Source organism: Ixodes scapularis, unplaced genomic scaffold (assembly GCF_016920785.2).
Source record: "Ixodes scapularis isolate PalLabHiFi unplaced genomic scaffold, ASM1692078v2 PGA_scaffold8__174_contigs__length_109621045, whole genome shotgun sequence".
NCBI lineage: Eukaryota > Metazoa > Arthropoda > Arachnida > Ixodida > Ixodidae > Ixodes > Ixodes scapularis.
Window position 1 is genome coordinate 2,956,495 of NW_024609883.1, and position 22,387 is coordinate 2,978,881.

Here is a 22,387-nt window from a genome sequence, read left to right on the forward strand (position 1 = left end):
CGCACATGCAGGGCGACGTACACACCTGGAGCGACGGCAAAAACCTCGGGTCCTTCTCGATGACGACCACCTGGCGAGCCCCGAGCTCGAGCAGCGGCCTGGTCAGGCATCCGGGTCCGGGCCCCACTTCGATCACGTGGTGGTCCCTGATCTTGCCCGCCGCCTTGACCAGCCTCCGCGTCAACTTGGGGTCCATGAGGAAGTTCTGGGACAGTTGACGCATGGCGCGGATACGGTACATGCGGAGCAGGTCGCGCACCGTCGGCAGCGGCGGCAGCCGCAGGGCCGCTTCCCGAGCCGCCGCCATCCTGCTTTTGCACCACGATTCAGCACGGCGGTTTGGGAGCGGCTGCCGCAGCAGGACGACCAAGCCGGACGATGAATCGAAAAGATCAAGCACGAAAGACCGTGAAGAGCTGCAGTCGTCGGAGCAACGAGTTGGGGAACACCAGCAGCATGGACGCCGCCATCTTGCCATGCCGCAGAAAACAAAAATGTTTTTTGTTTCTGCACATACATTTGTCGTTAATTGGTGCAGTTGAATAAAAAATAACTATTATTTTAAAACCTACGTATATTTACTAACAGAAGCTTAATTTAGTAAAAATGGCCGGCTGCCGCACTGCGCTCGGGCGGCGGTTTTAAAACGAACGGTCAGTTTTCGTTTGTCTGGCGAAGGTGGAGCATCGTGTAGCGCAGTGCGCAGTCGCTAGGCACTGGGAGGACCGTGCAGTTGGACGCGCTTTTCTTTTATCGTTTGTAAACTTTGTACGGCCCAAGCTCTTCGTTGCCAGTCACACGAAGGACCATGACGACTTTTACGCGTTCCGCACGTTGGGTGAGTCGCTTTGTTTGTGCCGCATGGCTCTTTGAAATCTCAGGTCAGTGGCTCTCCCGGACGGCCGTTAGATTTCGCCTGTCGCATTTTTTTAGCCGCTCCTGTTCAGCTAGAGTTCTCTGTCCTTCCGTTTGTTAAGAAGACCGTTCTGGGGTGGCGTACTGTTTTCGAAAGCCTGTTGGGGAAACGAATGATGACTCATGCCTCTTGTCATCCGTAGGCCTCGTCGGCGGCTTCGTCGACGGAAAACGCCTCCGAGCGCGGCGGGTTCAAGAAGCCTCAGGTTACTCGAGGCACCCAGCGAGTCGCTCTACGTCCCCCGAACAAGGTCCTGCCGGTTCAACCTGCGCTCAAGCCGAGCAAGCTGCAGACGGTGAGCGAGCAGGGGAACCCTTTCTGGGCTTGCCGTTTTCTTCCATTAGCAATCGGTTCAGTGCCCTGCAATCAGATCTAAGCGTCTTTTTTGCGGTTTCCACGTCTTTTGGGTTTCGGGCAGGCCAGCAGGAACGAGAGAGTAATTTTCGTCATATTTTAACCGGACGACGCGGAAACCTCCACCTACGGGGGCGGCCCGTAAAGCCGAAAGCGCGCGATATGTCAAGTCTTTGGCCCTGGGCTTACTACTGGTCAGAGCTGCTAAAAGCCTCTTTTTAGTCGAAATACAAGATATAACTGTCGCAAACAGTTTCAAATATTTATGGAAGTAGTTTTTGTTTAGAGCGATGCTATATGCACTACGTAGTGCACTTTGGACGGAAATTGCTATATGCACTACGCTGAGAGCTCATGCCGCTCGGGCCACCCTTTTTCGAACTGCGCGTGTATCACTGGGGAGCTCGTTAACCCAGCCCCCCGCCTGCGTTCACGCCGTTTCGCGGCGACAGTATGCGGCTGCTAATTAGAAAAGTTAACCAGTACACGCCGCTTCGCGGCATCCAGCCGGCAACCCAAGCCCCGCTGTCCCCGATCTGCGAAGTCTGCGAAGTTTCGTCGACAACATTCGGTGTTTTTTATTTTTATTTTATTAGTGTTCGTTGCAAAAAAGAAATATAGATATCGCCAAATGCCTCGTCAAAACAACGTTCAAGAAAAAAAGAAAAAGAAAAAAAAAGGTAGCATCACCGCGATTCGAACCTGCGTCCACTTGCGTACGAAACGGACACGCTAACCCCTACGCTGTGCCACCGGTTGGAAAACTCGTTGTGATCATTCATTTTATACGAGACAAACGTAGTGCATATAGCAATTTCCGGCCGAGTTGCACTCCGTAGTGCGTATAGCATTACTCTTTTGTTTAATATTTTAGATCTGAAAAAGAAACAAATTCCCTGTTGACATACCCGCCACCAACCGATGCAAAATGCGGCTCACTAGAAAGGGGTAATGGGATCGGGCACCGACAAGCGGCAAGCGTAGAAAGGTTTCGGATGTGTGCGGCGGCGCTGCGGTCGTATGCGGGCCTGAAGATCAGTCCGGTTCAGAGTGTTCCGAAGGCCTTTGGCAAGAAGGTTTGGCTTGCGTTTTGGACATTTGGCATTATGGCAGCACAAAGTGGCTCTTGTTCTGATCTTTACCCTGTGTTTGCTGTCGTTTGTGGCCAATGAAGTGTCGTGCCGAATTAGTCTTTAATCGCGCAGCAAATGCAATGCCCTGGCTGCCCGCTTCATCCTGCCTATGCAGCGCATGCTTTAGTGGTGCCCTCTCGAGCAGTTGACATAGTGCGGCAGCCGTGAGCACTCGCTGAGCTCACTACCCCGCCTCTAGATTTTTCGGGTCCATATCACAAGAGCGAATGACATTTTAGCGAACGGCGACATTTGAGCAAATGGTCGTTTTAGCGAATAACGGGGGCGCGCGTTAACCCATCCGTCGCGCTGCGCTTTACGCCGCTTCGCGGCGACAGTCTGCGGCAACTCATTAGGCCCGCTTCAGACTGGGCAATTTCGCCCAGCAACTTGATGTAGCAACTCCAGCAACACGGGCCGCCCGCGTTCACACGCAGCAACCGAATTGCTCCGACTTGCTATCATCATCATGAAATTTGATTTTTCTTACACTATTTAGACGCACAGCTACGCGCTAAAAAGGTGTTTTTATATCTTTGAATGGTGTTGAGAATACTAACTCATCTTTCTGAAAAGGTTTATTTTCAAAAACAATCCATCTCAAGCCAGAACCAAGTTTATAGCTGTCATCATCACCACCACAGGGGTGTCACGTGAAAATATCGCGTCCCTGATTGGCTGCAGCCGTTTCAAACGTCTTCGAATTGCTCCGAGTTGCTCGCTCGTTCGAGTCGGACCCGATCTCAGCAATTCGTGTCGATCTAGGGAAAGCTAGGGAACAACCCGCCAGCAACACCGGAATTGCTGGAAAAGTTGCCCCGTCTGAAGCGGGCATTACAAAAATATGAACTCACTTGGCCCACCCGAAAACGCCGCTTCGCGGCGTCCGACTATTCGCTAAAGTGTCGTTCGATGAAACGTGGGCGTTCGCTAAAACGTCATTCGATCAAGTGAGTGCCTCCCAGATTTTTCATGCTTTCTGAAGTTCATCCACTGGTCACTCGGTTGTTTCTTTGAGGCATACACAATAAAAAGGTCAAAAGTATCGCTTTTTTCTCAAACATCTTGCGAGAACTACTTCACGTACGAAAAGTGCGCAAAAGTTCCTTTCTTCTTGAGGTGAAACCGCATGTCTGTTAATGTTATTTCTGTCATTGCTGTCTAAACATATTCAACACGTTCACTCTTTTTCATCCCATTGCCTTTGTTCACCGGAAGAGACATTAAAACGGAGGCACAAACTGATGCCATTTGTCTCTGGCTAGCGGCAAGGGGCGGTCTTTCCAATTTAGTAAATTACAAAAAGATGAGCACGCATCAATAAATAGCGTTGGGAGCAAATGCTGTTTTAGAGCGCAGCTCTTAGGGGCCCGTTTCCGGCTTGAGCGGCGTCGGCGTAACCGCGAGGTCACGTGACCCCCTGAAGTCACGTGACCTCCAGAAGTTACATGACCGCAGAAGTCACGTGACCCCCTGAGGTCACGTGACCCCCTGAGGTCACGTGACTCCCGAGGTCACGTGACCTCAAGGAGTCACCTATCCCTCAGTACGCTTCCATCTTCCTCCTCAAAGCTGCGCTCTAACCGGCGTTACAGGGAATTGTAAACGGCTTTCATTTTTTTAAGGCCAGAATTAGCTAATGTGGAAAGACTGGGTGGGTGACGTAAGGGATTGTAAAAAGTGTGCAGGAGGGGGAGTAGAATAGGTCTGGTCTCTACCAGGGCAGTCTGGTAGTTGGTTCTGAAAGGGCAATTCTGAAAGGATGTGGTGCCGCGGGCCGACAGGCGTTTTGGACGGCCAACATCGAAGGCTGTCCTCCAGTGCTCCATTCAGACGACACGCTTTGGAGACGCCTGCACCTAGTTCCATCTCAGCCGCAATCGGTGGAAGCACAGACACGATCGGCTTCCATTCACCCCCAAGCCAGAAGTGCAGTGGAACCTATGTGCTCGGTGGACCAACCATGCGCCTGTCTTTGACCTTGACTTCAGAGTGGGGGCTAATAAAAAGGAGGTGGTCTGGCAAGCACGCAACTTTCCCAGTACTGTCAGCTGAGGGGTGTTTGAAGTACAGTATGCTACCCTCAGAATTCAGGTTTCCACCTACAACGAAAAAGGCTAGTATAGTCCCTTAATTCCACACCTGGTTGGAAGCATCTTTACGCACACATTGCCTTGTTCATCTGAATGGTAGCATAGCTTCTCGAGCCCTTGGCGGTTCGGATGAGGCCCGGTGCAAACCCTGGCCTAAGATGGGTGGCCTAGAATTGGGGCTGGTGAAGCTTTCTATTCGGAGCCATTTAAATGACTCGGCTCTAGTTATGGTGAGCTTCCACCGAACGAAATTAAGGCAGCGATCCAGCCTAATCCACTTAGTAATGAAAATATGCTGTCGACAAGACATTGCTGTTGCTTGTGTCCACAGAACCTTGCGGTGTCGGCGAAACACGTCTCTATGAAGTCTACAAAACGATACTGACCACCTTTTTTCATCTGTGCCTTCTGTCGAGGTTTGTCTCGAAGGCGACGGCGGAAGTGATGCTGCGTGAAAGAAAATGCTCTGTGAAGCTATTCACTTTGTTCATTGTATTCATTCCTTCAGTCCTTTCAGCACTCCGTTTGTGCATTGATGGGGCAAGGAAAATGAACGATAGAAATTTCGGGTGTATTTTCGTCAGGTTCTGGGGAGCCTTCAATATCTAATTGACATATCTGCCATGAAGTCGAAAGAGCTCGACTGGGACACATTTTTAAGTCAAAGAAATGACAAAAATGGGACACACGCAGATATGTCGAACTCTGCTGAATAAATTTTGATATCCTGCTGCGTTTAAGACGAGTGCTTGTACCCTTTTTGCCATCTGTTCATATGTTGAAGTGGTTTACCATGCAAGCTTGTGTCCTAAAAGGAAAAACAGTCAGAATTATTGAAACAGGTATTTTTTACTTTCTCCAACAGAAAAGTTCATATAAATGCAAAAAACAAACAAGTAACCACCACTCGAATAATCTGAAGGTTAATCGATGAACTCCACAGTCCCGGAAGGTGTCCCAAAAGTCTCGTGGGAGTCGCTAGGCCTGAACAGCAAAACGGTGTCGCTGCGGCCGATGCTGTCTTTGTCCTGGTGCAGGTCGGTCGTTGGAGTCGCAGGCTCTACTATGTTTGAATATAAGAGTATTTAGCCAGAAATTCATAATATTAGCCTCTTGCCATCCGCGGCCTTCACTGAAAAAATTGAAGCGGTGAACCCACACTACCGAGAAAGGCATCTAATAGCACTCATGCTACAGTGTTGCTCGATTACACTTGTTTGTTCCACTCGCGGCAGATATATTAGAATAGTTTGTTGCACTTGTCTCAGTTGTCCTGTCGACAAACACTTTCAGGATCGTAACTAGAAGAGGTACTCTCTCCTCATCGCAACATAGTAAAATTGTTCAGACTCCAAACTCCAAACATGGGGGCGGCCATGCTTCTGTTCCAGCATTGATCATGATGATGATAATGCAACAGTCGCACTACCTCTAGGTCGGTCTCGAGGCCAATCGTATGGGGCAACTAAGCCTACCCTTGTAATCATCCTCAATGTCAGCAGGATGCAATTTTTAACAATCACTTGACAGGGATTTTCTGACCAGGTTGGGAGAAAGCACGAAGCCAAACCAAGACTAGTTTGGCTATCCACGGGATGTGTTTGTGCGTGCCCAGCCCCAACTTGGGCGGAAACCATCGATCGCAGGATTGCCTATGGGCGTGCTATGAGAAGAGTTAAAGGGCCACTTCCAGCCCCAGCATCAATACTTTTTTTTATGAACACTTTAAAAGAGTGTCTGATATGCCGGGTTCTAGTTGCAGATATGTGCAAAGTTTTCAAATCTAGCTTTTTGAGAAAAAAAGTTTTCTCTTCAGCTATGTAGTGTCTAAGCTTAAAATATTTTGGGCGATTCCTGAGAATCAATTTCGGTTGTTTGCAACAATAAAAGTATTCATGCTGGGGTTGGCTCTTTAACCTGTCACCAACTGCAAGTTTAGGAAAGAGTTCCTATTGTTGTGCCACGGAGAAAACGTGCGATCGGTTTGCAGCGTTTCGTGAATTCTTTTGAGGTGCATTTGGTCCTGTACGCTCAACTTCTTAATCTCTAAATCGTTACAACCTCCTTTCGTAGAGCCCAAAAGGGTGCCACGTGTCATTCTCTGTTATTTACAGCCTGGCTTACTGCATCTTGCTTTACAGTGTTAGCAATGTGTACAACGGGAAACAAATTCTAAATTGAACAGTTTTCGAACGTGCCAATGTTCAAATCGAACGTTACGAATGTTTATTGGAAGATTGAGGAACTACCAATGAAGACAATGGCATCTTCCATTGGAAGCTGGCCCCATTTCTTGATGGGAAATTTCCAAAACGTTGCTTGAGTTTTTCATTCAATGATTATAGGTTCCGAAACTTTGTCATCTGAACCCCATTACTACGTTTGGAGGCATTGAGCGATGTATAGTTTTGCGGTGGGAAAGCAGCATATTCTTCACGTGGGATTGCAGCTACGAAAATAAATGTTGAACCCTGCCGTCTTTTTCGCAGTCGTCAACGGCAGCAAAGTGTCTGGAACCCAAGAAGCCAACACTTCGGGCTCGTGCGGCGGTCAGTGCAAACCATGCCACATCCAAGGAAGTGCCAGCGGCAGACCCTGTAAGTGGATCAAAATTCCTCAGTTTTTGGTATCTGGTGGGCCGTGAAACAAGCTCGAAGCTTTTCTCGAAAGCGCAAATTTGCAGGCTACCCATCACAATCCCCAAATGGCATTTGCTTCGTGGAGGCACACTCCCATGTCTCAAAAGATGGGAAACGAGACGAAGCCCCAGGACTGGAGAAAAACGGAAGTACAATGCAAAAACACTCGGTTGCGGCTGAATTGATATTTATTACAAACTTTCAAGGGGTGCAAGGACTTAAGATGGCTATTTTTTAGATTCAGGGTGTACTCCGCCACTTCCTTAAGCTAGATGCAAACTGTTTTCTTAATCGCTGAGCTTTGCTCTTCCTGGCCCGCTATTTTGTATCTAAAATCAGATTGCCTATAAAGAAACTTCGGAGAAAATGTGATGGCAAAAGTAACACGCAAATGTTTTCGTGCTTTCCGGTGGCGTGGCATTACTGACACGCTCGAAGGTGGAGCAAGTAGCTTAAAATGCGGGATGTCCCGCACGTTTTGTTTCTCGGTTTCAGGTTGGCGCGCAACTGCCCGTGCGAGCTTTGACGGCACTGATTTTACTCTAATGATGCGTCCCGTTACTATGGTCCCCGTTAACATGAATACCGCACTATGTGGACACCATTTGCGGGGACGAACTAGGAAATTGGGCACATTTTATTTTATTATTACGGACGAGTTTTACGAGGAACGGAGTTGTCCATATAAACGAGGCATCGTCGTATTAAGGTTCTTCCGACCACTTGAGAAGCTCTATTGCCCAAACACATTACTCTGCCCGCGTGCACGCCTTTACAAGTAGTGCACGCACTAGTTGTGTTGATATACAGCCTCGGATGCACCGTTGTCGATCGATCGTTTAACGTCTTCGGCGCATTATAAGTGGCTCTGTCAACCTCTCGTCGGTGGCCATTGCGGCAGGCTCGAGGCCGAGGCGCGCCTTCCGAGGGGCGCGTTGCGCGCTGTCGAATTTGTTTTCCTCGGCGAGGATTGGCGGTGACGTCGCGTGCTAGCCACGTACAGTCCGTTTTGATTTTGTACCATCAGGGGTGGAACTCATGAAATGTACCTGGGAGCAGCCACGGGAGCAGCTGAAACAGCTGTTTTGGAGCAGGTTGGGAGCAGCTAAAACTACGTTCTGGAGCAGGCTAGGAGCAGCTCAGATCAGTTTTCATTGCACTTCAGCTTGCGTCTTAGGCAAGCACGGGAGCGATTTCAATCGTACTTAGCAGAACAGATGCACACGAATGGTTAGGAACCTAGGTAGATGGGATAACAGTGTAACAGATGCGAAAACTTGAAACTTTGTGAGCCTTAATGAGAATCAAAAAGCCAGTACCCTGTTTCTCAAGATAGCGTCCTTGATATTTTCCGAGTGGCTTTCAGCTGCTCAAAATGCAAACCAGCACTGCTTATCGCACAACCCACACATGCTCGACATAGTAATTATATGTCCGAACCCCGTGACGTGCGCAAGCAATGGACGTGCAGTTGCACAGAGGAACAGGGCAACAAATTTCGCGTTTATCCTATTGTGCAACTCGATTACGAAGCAGCAGACTACGATTAACGAAGTTATCGTATTTGAAGCGATAAGCAGGAGCAAGGTTAAAGTACGCCGAGCAGATCTATCACTCGCAAAAGAGCTGCTGGCCGGCAAGGTTTCGGATCGGACCGCGTTTCAGTTCAATCAAATCACGATTTATCTTGCGAGAATGCAGTTCCAACTTCTAACGACGAAGCACTAAAAGGAATATCTTGCTCATTTGTTTTCAACTGGCTGACGTCCGGATCCCGGGCCGCAGAGCCTCAGGCAATCTGACGCTTAACGACTCGACCTCACCTCAGCCGACTTGCTTAACCGTTAATTATGGTTGAAGAATAACAATCCAGTCGCAGGTGGTGTGGCGCTTAGAATCCGAGTTTTTTCGCGCGCTTCCGACTCGGGATACACAGGGAGAATAAACAGAACAAAGGATTGCAAGGCCGACCAGGCTGAACACGCTCATTGTTGCCAATCGAGTCAATAAAACCGAAACCAAGACAAAATAAAAAGTTTCTTGGCGCACGTTTTGCGATCTGGCGCATAATGGCGCGAGGTATTGGCTGTGGCGCAGTTTCTGCAACATGGCGCAGGATGGCGCAGACATATGCGTCTGGCGCAAAATGGCGCAGCTGTTCCACCCCTGACCATTGAACGGACGGGTGGTTGCAGGTGGCGTCCCTGGACGTGGCCGGGCTCTGCGTGGAGCCCCCTGAAAAGCCCTCCTTCTCGAGCCAGCTGCTGCTACCCGACGGCGTGCCGGACATTGACTCTGGCGACCGGGACGAGCCCCAGCTGTGTGCCCAGTACGCCAAGGACATCTTCGACTACCTCGTCTCGCTCGAGGTGGGCTCCCTTACCGCCTGGCTGGCCTCGGTCCTGTGTCGTTTGGCCGGTCTGGTACCGTCGCTAGCCCCGGGTTTTTAAGGCGAACCACGTTGTAGTGGCAGGGCCGGATTATCCGGGGTTCGAATGAACCGGGCCTTCTTCGAAAGAATGGTGGCTATTGTAATTTGATTTCCAAACACAAACCTTAGCTGAATGTCAGCCAGATACAAACTATGATGGGAAACAAACCTTGTCGGTTGTGCAGACAGCACCTGCTTTGATCGCATTTCTCGACTGTTTTGTATGCCGTAGTTCCACTAGAGTGAGAAGCAGAAGCATGCACGCAACGTGACCTTTGGTAGGCTCTTAGCCTCTTCGCGCTCGCGAAGTAAACCTTGTACATCGAAAGCTAGCTCTATTCAATGTAAGCCCATTTTTGATAAAATAAAATAAAAATATGAAGACGCTCGAGACTGCTAACGTTTTGGAATGTGAAAGCATTTGTATACCACATAGGATATTCTTGCAAGCTGCATGCCGCGCCGAGCCCGGTTGGGCAACCTGTGGGGGTGCTGCCAGGGCGTACTCTGTGGCCAGCACCTCTCCAGAGTCGGGCCATTCTCCCCCTCTTAGTGATGGCCGGGCGACTGCGCCATGGCAGTGGGGAAGTATGGTGCTCTCGCCAGCCGATGGGAGTCTATCCATCAATTCGCTGCTACAGACCACACGCTCCATCGGACAGGGGAGGTTTGGGGCTGTTTGGCGCGGTTGTAGAGGCTGATAACATTAGTTCGCTCCATGGGACAGTTAATGCTTTTTCTATTTTTCGAATTATTTGAGAACCCATCAGTTTTTCTCTCGCGATTTAAGATGAAATCACCCACGGGGCCTCGTGTGCTCACAGACCCTGGAAATTGGGGCCTTTTAGTCAGACGTGCAATGTCTCCTTCTCTGGTTTAGTGTGGCCGTAATCAGATGAGCTGGTTGAGAATCATTTTGCTGTGCAATAGCTGTGCATGGCCGTCCTTAACGTGGCCTTAACGTCGTTAGAATCGGTCCTAAAATTTGCCTCCCATTGCCATTGGATTTGCCTAAATGTTTCGTGAACTTTAGACACATTTTAATGGGTGCACTACTTTCTGCGCACAGGAGCTCAATTGCACAAATTTGCTTCACATGCACGTAAATGGCTGCGCCATTTGGTCTGTGTCCCCGCAGTGCCTTCTGTTGCGTGGCAAAGAAAATTGACCGAATATTGTTGAGAAGATTTCAATTCTACCGCGATACTAGCAACATCCGCTCGTGCCCTTTCGGGCTAACAATAGAATAGGAGGCATTACTTTGGGAGCGACCCTTTGGGAGCGGAAATTGCGAGGGATGCCATAAAACATTTGTAAGCTCGGACAAGCGATCGAGAATTGCGCGAGGAATATTTTTGATTGACTGCATGGAGTGAAGTTGCCCAAGGTGGCACTAGTCGCTACTTGATTATGTGAGAATAGCCACTGTGCCTCCGTTGATCCGACTAAATCTGGAAGCGGCCTTGGGGCAGGATGGATGTCTGCCGGGATGGACACTTTAGGACGTTGGGGGGGCTTTGAGGATGCAGTGAGTAGAGCTGTGCCTGGATCTCGCAGGAGGCGTTCCCGGTGAAGGACCAGTACCTGAGACACAGCCCCCACATCACGGGCGACATGCGGGCCATCCTGGTCAACTGGCTCATGCAGGTGCACAAGAGGTTCCAGCTGCTGCCCGAGACGCTCTTCCTCACTGTGTCCGTCATCGACCGCTTCCTTCAGGTGCCCTTTCCCTCCCCATAGTTCAGTAGTCTTGGCACCTGCCCTAAGAGCGTCCTTCGGACACCATTGGTGGGCGTGGAGGCCCGTTTCGGAACACTCGCTTTGCCATCGTGTCGATAGCTTGACGAGTGAAGTTTTGATTTTCTGGGTTTCTTTTTTGTGTCTCGCGATGTCTCTTTTTAATGTCGCGTTCGTCCGGGGCGTACTGTGCTGCACCGGCACACGCGTCACATTCGCCTGGTTGAATCAGTGCGGCCGCACTGTGTTCGCTTGGAACTTTATGCGGCGTGCAGCACCGTTGGAAGGAGGCCAGGGGCAAATCCAAGGGGGGGGGGGGGGCGACGGGGGTGGGCCCCCCCCCCCCCTTCTAGGAGGGCAATTTGACATGGGTGGACCCGCCTGCTCACAAGAAAGAATGGGAGAAAAGTATCCCCACAAATTTTTCGCCCCCCACCCCCCCCTCCCAAAACGGAGTTCTGGATTTGCCCCTGAAGGAGACCATGCAGGTCCTTGCACTGGGTCCTTGAGTGAACGCTCTCCGCTTCCTTCGGCACCTCTCTCTCTCTCTCGCATCGTCGTCGGCCTTCCTTCCTCGTCTCGCAAAACATGGCGGCCCGAGAGAACGCGATGTCGGCACTGCTATCAAATACAATATAGCTTCGCCAATACTGGAAACTCCTCCGAAAACCCATAGGAGCAGCGGCGAACGTGACAGTGGCGCCTCTAGCGGACTCGGAGTCTACGGAAGCAGTCGACGCAATGGAAAAGTCTAGGCTCCGCGACTTCCTCGGGCTTTACGAGCCCCCGTTTCGTCATCCTAACAGCAGAAACAATTTATTGCGGTCAGTCCGCTTGCAAAGCGGAATCCACTGATCGCAACTGCAACGACAATCGAATAACAACGCGCGCATAAACAAAAGATAGAGCAGTTATTTGGCGGTCTCAAACGCCTCTCAGGGGATCACATGCGGTTGAAACGCATCTGGGAAGCGGAAAAAAGGCGTTTAGCTACTCGAACTACGTTGTAATCATTAAAACATGCAAAAACGACGTGTTAATATTACCAGAGCAAGCGCACGAGCTGCTGGAGTATAAAAACAAAACAAAAAGTAAGGATAAAAATGACCGTGCAACCACTTACCGAACTTTGCAGAAAAGATGGTGTTGCCATTTCCGACGAAAATAAAAAGAAACGGGAAAGAGAAGCGACCTACGGCGAATAAAACAAAGAAGCTAGCAAAAAACTATTTCAACGACGACGATCGTTGCGGCGCTTATAGAAAAAAAAGAAAGAAAAATGGCAAGCAGCAAATGAATAGCTGGTGGTCGCCACCGGTGTTGAGTTCACAACAAACAAAGCGGAAGCAACACACGAAACTAATGAATAAAGAAGAAAGCGTTCCTTTTTTCAGCTGCTTGTTTTACGTTTGTTTATTTGATTTCGCGGCGTAGGTACGAACTAAAAACAAAACACGGGAAATAAATAACGTAGTGCAGCTCACACTGCCCGGTAAAAAAGTCGCAGAAATGTTTTGGTCGCATGCAGCAATCTTCAATATGTGCTAGCAGTGAGTCACCTTTTTTTGCTTTCGAATTTCTTTTTCCAGTGACTTTGGCAGGTTGTTCGTTCGCTCGCTTGACGAAGCAGTTTAAAAGTACATTCAAGTACTTGTTGACGTAGGTGTCCGTAGGTTGACGTAGGAAGCAGAAGAAAGATTTTCCACCACATCGCACAAACTTGTTCTTGCAATGGTAGGCAGCACATGGCATGCCTGCCATCTCTAAGTATGCTCTGGTGTATGCTCAAATGAGGCCGGTTGATCAACAAACGATGACCCGTAGCAGACGTGCCGGCCGGAGTACACAAATAAAATTCGAATAAAAATGGATAACCAGTTTACACTTCTTAATATATTAAAAAAAACATCAAAAAGCGCATATAACGATTTTAGATTAGAAACTCAATCGAAGGCGAAAATAGGAGGTTATGGCAGACGACAGTGGAAGAAAACAAGAGCAACAGCAAAGTTGTAGACGGCCCTTAAAATGCCCGGGCCTAGCTTAGCAGACGAACCGGGGGCAGTAAGCGCCGAAGCGAAGGAAAGGGAGTAAAAGCTAAGCCAAACAAAGCACGGATACGTGATGGTTTACACGTCGGGCAAAAAAAAAAAAAAGCAAAAAGCAAACAAAAAATATACACAGCAACATATAGGCAGGAGGAAGAAATAACGCGGCAGAGTGGCGGCGCCTCAAAAATATGAAAGAAAGAAGACTCAAAAATGGAAAGAGTGGAGACGGTTCAACGAAAGTCGGCCTTTATCGTAGAAGTAAAGAAGCAGCGAAGCAGAAGATGTTGGTCGTCCCCGCGCTAACAATCTGAATTTGTGCACTTTAAATAACGTGACTGAAATCACCTTTTTTCGCGGGGCTACGACGCTCTCCCCTTCTTTCTTTGCAAGCGCGAGAAGTCAGCTTTTTTCGTAACTCCGCTTTTGTTAATCTATAATCGCGTCAGATTTGCATATGCACAACGCCTTCTTTCGGAGCATATTAACATCGCCGTAACTTACGTGGTTTGAAATTGACTTCTGCTTCTTCATCCGGAGATGATCTTAACGGGATTAGCCAGCTCGCCTGTTCGACGAAACGGTTGTAAGCAAGACATTCATGAGAAATGGGAATTGCAACAACAAAACGAATTGACTGGTAAGAACAATAAAGTTGAAACGAAGCTATGTTCTGAAATGTTTGTACACTTCCCTCTTTCACGAAACAGTGTGAAGGCATGCATTCGTGTTTTGCTTGGTTTACATAAGTTGTGACAGAATGTTTTCTTCGGGAGAACTCCGAGATTGCACCCAGAAAGCTGTAACATCTTTCCCACGCGAAAAGAATGTCCTTCACTCATAAGCTGGCACCCATTTTTTAACTTTCAAAGCAGCGAATGTCCGTGACAAGTTTTTTTCGTTGCTCACCTCGCACGGAGATAGGCAAAACCAATGCATTTTGGCGAATTTGTCTGCCAGCGGAGACTCCGAGCTCGCCAGGGGCGCTGCAATCACTTTTCGCCCGTTTTCCGCGGGAGTTGCCAGTATTTGCTTCCACGGTATTTGCTGCTATCTTCTTTCCCTCAAGCCCTCTGCTCTGGCTAAGATTCCAGCAGTGATGACAGACATCGGTTTTTCCATTTTCGAGAAGTGTGTGTGTGTGTGCGGTGCTGCGTTGTGTCGGCCGCCGAGCAACCAGCCTACCACGCCGGGCGCATGAAGCCTTTGTCTTTCTTCCGACCCAAGACGTCGGTGAGTCTTTGGACTTTGCTCGAACTTTTCCCTGGACTTTGGGTCCCGCAGTGGACTTCCTTTTTTCGGAACTTTCGTCTTCTTTGCACCGACGAACTTGTTTCCCGGCTGCAGTTTGTGTCGCGAGCAGCAAGTGTGTTGTTGGAGTAACCCGTGCTCGCATTTCGTCCTGATGGTTTTGTCGTGTTCTCGCAGTGTGTTGCTTTTTATCGCACATACATTTATTGTTTATATTTTAACCCCCGCGTGCCGCCGCCTCTGTTGATTTTCACACCGGACGTGGACCTATCGCTTCTCACCAATCCGACAATGAAATTGCATACTGGCGGTTTCATTTGGATTCAGGCAACGAAATGCGGTCATCTTTTTTTATTTTGCTTCAAATTTTTATATTACGTGGCACATGTTCCAAGAAGAACAATCCTTTTTTTTTTTAATCGCTCTCAATCTCTAAGTATTCAAAAGAGAGTGTCTACATTTTTGTAGTGTGCTATATTTGCAAGTAGCTAAGACGACATTATAACTACTATTTATTATTTGTCGCTCCAATCTTTGTAAAAATCCTCAAACATGCCTCCGCGAACGACTGTGACCTAAATTGCGGATTTCGTTTGGAGTCGACTATGTTTAGTATCGCTTTTAAAATAATACCACGTGTAGCACCTTTCATTGCCTTCCAAATTAAGCGAAGTTTGCATTTCTATCATGTACGAGTATTGAGAAATAAATTATGAAACGGAGAGGGTTTTCACTTTTTGCTCAATTTCAGCATGCTGTATAATAAAAAAAATGTTTTTAATTTTTTTTTTTCTTTTTCTCACGTTGCATTCTTTTCACACCCTTCTTTTACCCAGCATACATTCCGTTGGAGGTATATGCACTGGTTTTGAGTTTTAAGCCTCTAAGTATGCTAAAAAAGAGCAAATGCCGATGGTGGGTAAAATACAAAATTTTGAAGCAAAATAAAAGATACGACTGCACCTCGTTGCCTGAATCCAAATGAAACCACCCGTATGTATAAACGCTTTGTTTCATGGTCCATGTGTTTTTGTTCTTACTTTATGTTACTTTCATTGCTCACTAGATGGCGCGAGCCGCCGCCCCACTCTTGCGAATCACTTAACCGTCCACCCGTTCATGTCTGGCCCTTGCAGTGACCGCACCGAGCGCGTCGCACGGCGGGATGCTTTGCGTTCGCCTGGTAGCGCGTCATGTGGTGCACCTACAGTGGCATGGCCTTGAGGGCAGCATTTTCTCGGTGCCGCGCACGCCCCAGATGAACGTGACATAAACTGAGTGTGAAACTGACGACCGGTCATTGACGGCCGTGGCTCCTACGGGCCCAACGGGTGCTCATGAGCGCGCGAATCCTGCGACATTTTTTTCTTCTCGTCTTGCGGTTCACCCCAATGGGCATCTGCTCGGCTCGTGGCATTTCTGTCACGGGGGTTGACCCGAGTTTTTGTAGCTCAAAACCTTTTTAGGCTAGAACTCTAGTTTTTGCGGAGCTTTTTGTCGTCAAAATGGGGAACATTTTATATATTCTTCATTTTTCGAAATCTAGGTCTGATGTACCATACAGAGCGTCCGCCCATCCTACGATAAGCGTCCACCCCTCAGTTTTGTAATACTGGCAAAATATGCGTAGGGTGTATCTTCTCATATATGTTGACCTAAGGAGCACTCGTCTTCCAGTTTTGCACGATTCTCCAAATTTTTTGTGCCTGCTTGCTCGGGATACAGTACCTGGTGTAGGCAAATTGTTACGAAATAATTAGTGCTTGACAAACTGAATTGGAGTCTCTGCTTGAACTTTTGCATCATTGCGAGGCTCATATATTTAACTTAATTTCTATGTATGGCTTCATATTGTAGAATTGAGTTTCCTCACGAGACAGCCATTTTAAACTCGGTGAGGAAAGGGCACGGCTGATTGTAAAAAGTGGTTGCATATCTCTCGCTCATTGCACCTCACGATGGGCATTCTGGTGCAATGCCAAAACAAGGACGAAGAGAGAACTGGATAGGACACGGCGTAACTTTGAACTGAGTGGTTTATTTCTACGACACAATTTTAATAATATAAAAGCAGGCACACTTGGCAGAGCACAAAGAGACGGTCTAAAACCACACCCCCCTCAAGTGCCAGCATCATTGGTTCTTCAAGAAGTATAATTCTTTATCAGGCAAGGACAAAGAGGGTGCGCTTACGCAAGAATTGTCCTGGTGCGACCTAATCCGGAAGGCTTCGTGAATTTCTCTGGCAGTTTTTGTTTTGCAATGGCCCATGACGCAGGTGTCGCCAAAGATGGGGCTGCACTTTCCAGAGTTGGGCCCGCATTCGCAATGGTCGCAGTGGACCGCTAGGTGGCCAGACGGGGGGACTGCCTGATGGCCGACGCATGCTCTCCGACCCCATCATTGATGCACCTCCCCGGCTGGCCAACGCACACCTTACCGCGGGGGAATTTTGTACGTGACGCTAGTGGCACACTTGCGGAGCTTAGTGATGTGTCGTTTTCTGCGGGACTCTTGCGGCACAACCGATTCCTCTCCCAATCTGCTTGTCCTTTTACACAGTGAAGACAGTTTGTTCGGTGCAGAAAAAACGACTGGTATGTCAAAGCGATGGGCCATCTTCTTCAGGTTGTGGGACATCTTGTGAATGTGAGGCGAGACAACAGGCCTACCGATCCTCCTGGGAGTCCTTTCGCACACTGCACTGTTGTAGTTTTTCGTCTTTTCTGCTAAGGTCTCGGAACCATCTCGAAGAACGTGCTTCCTCTGCTGAGCTGAGGATGAAAGCTGTTTTTCATCCGGTGCGGGCAAGATTTCCTTACCTCAGCCCTTAGGCAAGATGAAGCAATGCCCAGGGAGAACCGGGAATTGTCAGGGAAATTTTAATTGCCGCGAAAAATCGGGGATATCGTCAAAAAGATGAGCCCAGTCAGGGAGCCGGAAATGCCATTGAGTTCCCTGAGCTAAGACTTGAGGACTTGAGGGCAGAAAAATAGGCAATAGATTCTGCTTAGAGCGGAGCGCAGGCTCTGCTTACCCGATGTAGTCTGCTACACGATGCAAAGGGAACAGCCGATAAATCCATTTCAAGCCTTGGATTGGATTGAGGGCTTGACACTAGGCTAGATCCAGTTAGAGCTACCAGATGTAGTAACAAATTGGAAAGCCACAAACCCCAATCCAACCTAAACCCAAGCTGAAAAAGTATCCGAAAGTGTGAATCTGGCGGTCATGCTGCCATTCGGTTATTGACGTGTGTGGTTGCGTGTCGTGTCTTCATCATGTTCCCTTACGGAAGTGGCAAGAAAGTGCTCGTTTAATCCGGACTGGACGAACCCAAATATTTTGAAATGTGCAAGTTGGATTGAGCTTATGCTAAATGATCCTCACAGTGTCCAATGCTCAATGCACTGTGTTGTAATGGTCTTGTATATTTATCTGCCTCTGCAGTGGTCACGGAATTTCATCTGAAATTGTCAGGGAATACCTGGAAAAGTCGGGGAAATTCGAGATAATAATTTGCTAGACACCCTAAACGCCCCGCTTCACCAACTTGGAGTGCACCGAGCTGAACGGCACCATTCCGTTTTTAACGGGGCTCATTCACCCAGCAGGCACACTCCACGCCCAAATGCAACCCAAGATCCTAAAAGTGCAGCCGACCACAGGCCCATGTCTGCGGTCGGCTGAATTTTAAGCCGAAAGCACAGCTTGGGAACAGTTTAAGAAAACCCGCAATCTCTCGATCATCCCCAATTACAGGGCGGGACACGCACACCAAATAATCATCTATGCAGCGAACAACTTTTACTTGTTCCTTCTGTTGCATTTTTTCAAATATACGCTCGTTGCAATTTGCGAGAAAAAATGTCACACAGGACCACAGCGGAACCGATACAGATACCACGTTTCTGCACAAACAGCTCTGCCTCGAAGGAAACAACAGTGGAGTTAAGGTAGTGGTTCAGCAGCTCCAAAAAACCTTTGACTGAGAGACCGCCCGCATTGCAAAATGGAACCTCTCCATTTTTTCTCAATACAAGGTCTGACAGCCTCAGAAAGATGTTCATGAGGGACCGAATAGAAAAGGTCCTCCACGTCAATGGAAAAACCTGTTGTCCCCTTAAAAATTCCTCCCTGTAGGAACTCTAAAATTTCTTCAGAATTCCTGCCCAGGAGAGGATCCCCCAGCTCCAACGCAGAAAAGTGTTGGAGCTGGGGGATTTTTAGAACTGTTTGCAAGCTGTGCTTTCGGCTTATAACTTACCCTCGATACATCGGTCTGTGGTGGACTGCAGCTTTGAACAAGGCAGGGACGTCTCGTGCATTAAGCAGGCACATGCCCCTGTAACATAGCGCGACGTAAACAAATGGTCAGAGATGTTTCTGGGACAGAAGTCGGGACAGAGCAACAGAAGGTGATGCTAATGGGGGGAAAACGCATGAAAAGTAGAGTGGTAGCAAAGATTGGCTCGCACGCTGAGAGTGCCACCCGTCCTGGAGTGCAGGCGGAGTGTGTGCCCCGTTCCAAGCTGCAGCTGGTGGGAGCGGCCTCCATGTTCCTGTCCGCCAAGTACGAGGAGATGTACGCCCCCGTGGTGGACGACTTTGTCTACGTCACGGACGGGGCCTACTCCAAGGGGGAGGTGCTGCGCATGGAGAAGGCCATCCTCAATAGGCTGGACTGGAGCCTGGGCCGCCCCATCCCCCTACACTTCCTGCGCAGGATCTCCAAGGCCGGACAGGTCGGTTCCTAACCTGCCCCAGGGAAACGTCGAATGTTTCTTTAAAGCTGCCATTTTTCTTGGCAATCTATGTTCGGGTTGATGGGCGAGATCCCAGTCCGGATATTGATGCGACAATGCGGTGCAGAAGCCTCGGGGACATCGATAATGCGCACTCTACAGAGTGTTTGGTGCATGGCTAAGTATCAATGGGCGACTATGATTTAGTCTTAACCACTGTGTAAGAAAGGTCAGGGGGTGTGACGTCCTTCGAAGGCGTCAAACTTTCGTCCCCGGTTCTCATACGCGCCACCAGATGGCGCCACACACATCAAGGTCTACGCGAGGCGGTGAGACCACCTGCTACGCACGGAGTGAAGCGTTCAGCAACTGCAGCGAAGCTTTACACAAACTAAAGTGTAGGGAAAAGTACTTTTAAGCGGCAGTGGATATTTCTGATATTATATAAGGCTATTAACCATTCCAAAAAGGGGTTTTTGCTGGCGTCATTTCCAGCGTTTGTGCGTATGGCGCGTGCTTCCTTCCTTTCTGAAGCAAAGAACACTCGAGCGCTCTGTCGGCATGCAAGCGGCTCATAGTCGATTGCGAAAAACAGGACGCCGTGGTGACGGTACGCTATTTGCGTATTAAGTACGCTCCAATTGGGCACCGCCGGCAAAACAGTTCTCTCGTTTGTACAAACAAGTCTATTTTAAAATAAAAACGGCACGTTTTTGGTATAAGTTTTAAAAGGTGTCTATGTTCATGAGCCTCACTTGCAACTAATACATAAAGTGCCTTCTGGCAGCATGCAACTTTTTTTTTTTTTTTATTGCAACATTTTGCCAAAACGATCAACTAAAATTCTTTGATGCAGCTGGCCTACCGACAGTGAGGACTCGTTGAACTTTAGTTCTGGCAGATAAACGAAACGTGGCAGAGATATGCTTTGATTTATAAATTTTGTTTATTAGAGAAGTTAGAGAAGCCTTTCATTTTAGGAAAGAGCAGCATTTGACAAACAAAAGGCAACACTGCACTACTCGTGCACTTCCAGGTAAAGTAACGCTGATTCTGTTAAAAAAAAATACTTGCGAGTAAATGTACATAATGATAAAAGAAGTTTCAAGAGCTGAAGATATCTAATAAGGCAGTCGTTTCGTAAGCTTTCGTTTTTTCTTTTTCTGAAATGTCTGCCATATTAAACCTTTCCTGCTCTTCAAACTTTATGGATTGTTCCAGGAGAAGCGGTCTACTGAACTACCTCCGAGTGCTTGCGCAGACTGAGTTTTGTTTGCCTGGTGAATGTTGAGCTGTTTGCAGTACTGACGCTTCGCATCCCAACATAGTAGTGTAAAACGTGCACCATGACCTCCACTTTGTGTTCCTGGCAAGGAAATAAGTGGAAATTGTCCAGGACATGCTCAATGGTTATGTCGTACGAGTGATGCAGCACTAGTTGTGGCTGTTTGTCCAGTCTTGCATGCTGAGCAGCTTGTGTTTTTTAGCAGTTTCTTGCACAGAAAGCCTGCTACATAATAAATTGTGCATTCAATGGCTGATGCAGGGGCAAATCAAATAGATCCTCACATTAAACGTCATCTTCAACCGTCAAGTTTCCTTTCGAGCTCTCCTAGTCGCGACTCGCACAGAACATCTTCCTTGAATGTTGTGGTTAAATCAGACAAGCTTAGGAGATGCAGCTCTTCACTGGCATGAACTTTACAGTTTCCGTACTTGGGCGGCTTCACAAGACTGTAAATATAAAGCATGTTATACAGTTGCAAAAACGTAGGCATGCGGGGATGTTTGTTTGGTCCACCTGCTTGGCGTATCACTCTGAAAAATTTTTCGAGAACACCCTGATTAAACTTTGCAGTTAACACAAACTTGAAATTGCATTTCGTCAACTGATACTCCGAAAGGTGACTTGTTGAGAGAATGGTCATTTGCAGTCCCTCAGCAGTCGATTGTGATAAAAAGTTGTAAGGACTAATTCTTCCTGCCTTCAGTTTTTTCTCCCAGTCATTGAGCCATTTCAAGGAGGATTCAAGTTCTCTAAAATGTTTGCCTTCTAGCTTTAGACCTTCCTTTGGGTGCCTACGATTTAGCGCATCAAAAAGGGTATTCATCCGCACTGTAAGGTCAATTGTACCTTAGACATTTCCAAGTCCAGCGGTTCCTCTGTTAGAGTAAAACTCCAGACCTCTTGCAACACTGAGGGTGAACACCTGAGTTGCAAGCTTGACCCGCATTTTTTCAGTGTTCGAAGAGTGTATAAATGAGAAAACGTCTGCTTCAAACAAGCCCTCGCCTTGCCTTCAGCCTTCGTACCTTCTACATAAAGTTTGTCATAGTGTGACCAAAAGACACAGGCACCGTTAATACAAAGCACTTTCTGCTTCACAAGGCGATTCTGTACACACTTGATAAGGTGCGGTGCATCCAACAAAACAAAAACCTTTCGGTCTTCACATGCAGGATTGACAAAGGTGTTCCTTGCACCCTCTGACACTCCTGTCTCATCAAACTGTTTCCGCATAGACCGGTTCATCGCAGCACCGTCACAAACAATTGCATCCACAAATGCGCCGGCATCCTCGAGGAGAACGGCCTTCAGGATGAGCTGTGCCAACACAGTCCCTTTTTTAGGGCCACGGCTGGCCAAAACAGCAACAGGCTGCGAGTAGCTCTTGCCAAAAGAGCGAAATGTAAACACTAGTCCATGGTCTGCAAGTTGGTTCGGTGCTTCCACTTCCTTTCCAAAGTCTGCATGGCCTGTATAGGTCATAGTTTTTGCATTCACCCTCATCTCCTTTCGGACGTGGATCTCATCGAACATAAGGATCCCGTGCCTCTTGGAAGTATCTTTTGTTACTAGCTGTTTCTTGAAAGCGGAGAAAAAGCGAGTGTCGAAGCCTCACTTGACACGAACCATAGGTAAGTACTTCCTTACAGTTGGTACACAAGGAAGCGGCAGGATGTTGTTGTCTCTTAAAGGGGCACTGACACATCAAAATAATATATATTTTTATTATCTGAAACGATTGAAAATGATGCC

The 22,387-nt window shown here is 48.1% G+C and overlaps 2 protein-coding genes across 2 annotated transcripts in view; one reads left to right on the top strand and one right to left on the bottom strand.

Annotated features, from left to right (window-relative positions):
• LOC8029053 (mitochondrial dimethyladenosine transferase 1) overlaps nucleotides 1-475 on the bottom strand; it is a 44,963-nt gene extending 44,488 nt beyond the window's left edge. Inside the window, exon 1 of the mRNA XM_002402871.5 lies at nucleotides 26-475. Coding sequence (XP_002402915.3) covers nucleotides 26-307 — 282 coding nt within the window. The 5' untranslated portion in view covers nucleotides 308-475. The remainder of the gene's footprint in view (nucleotides 1-25) is intronic.
• Nucleotides 476-636: 161 nt separating this feature from the next.
• Nucleotides 637-22,387, top strand: part of LOC115319155 (G2/mitotic-specific cyclin-B) — a 33,771-nt gene continuing 12,020 nt past the window's right edge. Inside the window, exons 1-6 of the mRNA XM_029978993.3 lie at nucleotides 637-838; nucleotides 1,059-1,211; nucleotides 6,986-7,093; nucleotides 9,331-9,504; nucleotides 11,124-11,285; nucleotides 19,111-19,347. Of these exons, the coding sequence (XP_029834853.1) occupies nucleotides 809-838; nucleotides 1,059-1,211; nucleotides 6,986-7,093; nucleotides 9,331-9,504; nucleotides 11,124-11,285; nucleotides 19,111-19,347 (864 nt within the window). The 5' untranslated portion in view covers nucleotides 637-808. The remainder of the gene's footprint in view (nucleotides 839-1,058; nucleotides 1,212-6,985; nucleotides 7,094-9,330; nucleotides 9,505-11,123; nucleotides 11,286-19,110; nucleotides 19,348-22,387) is intronic.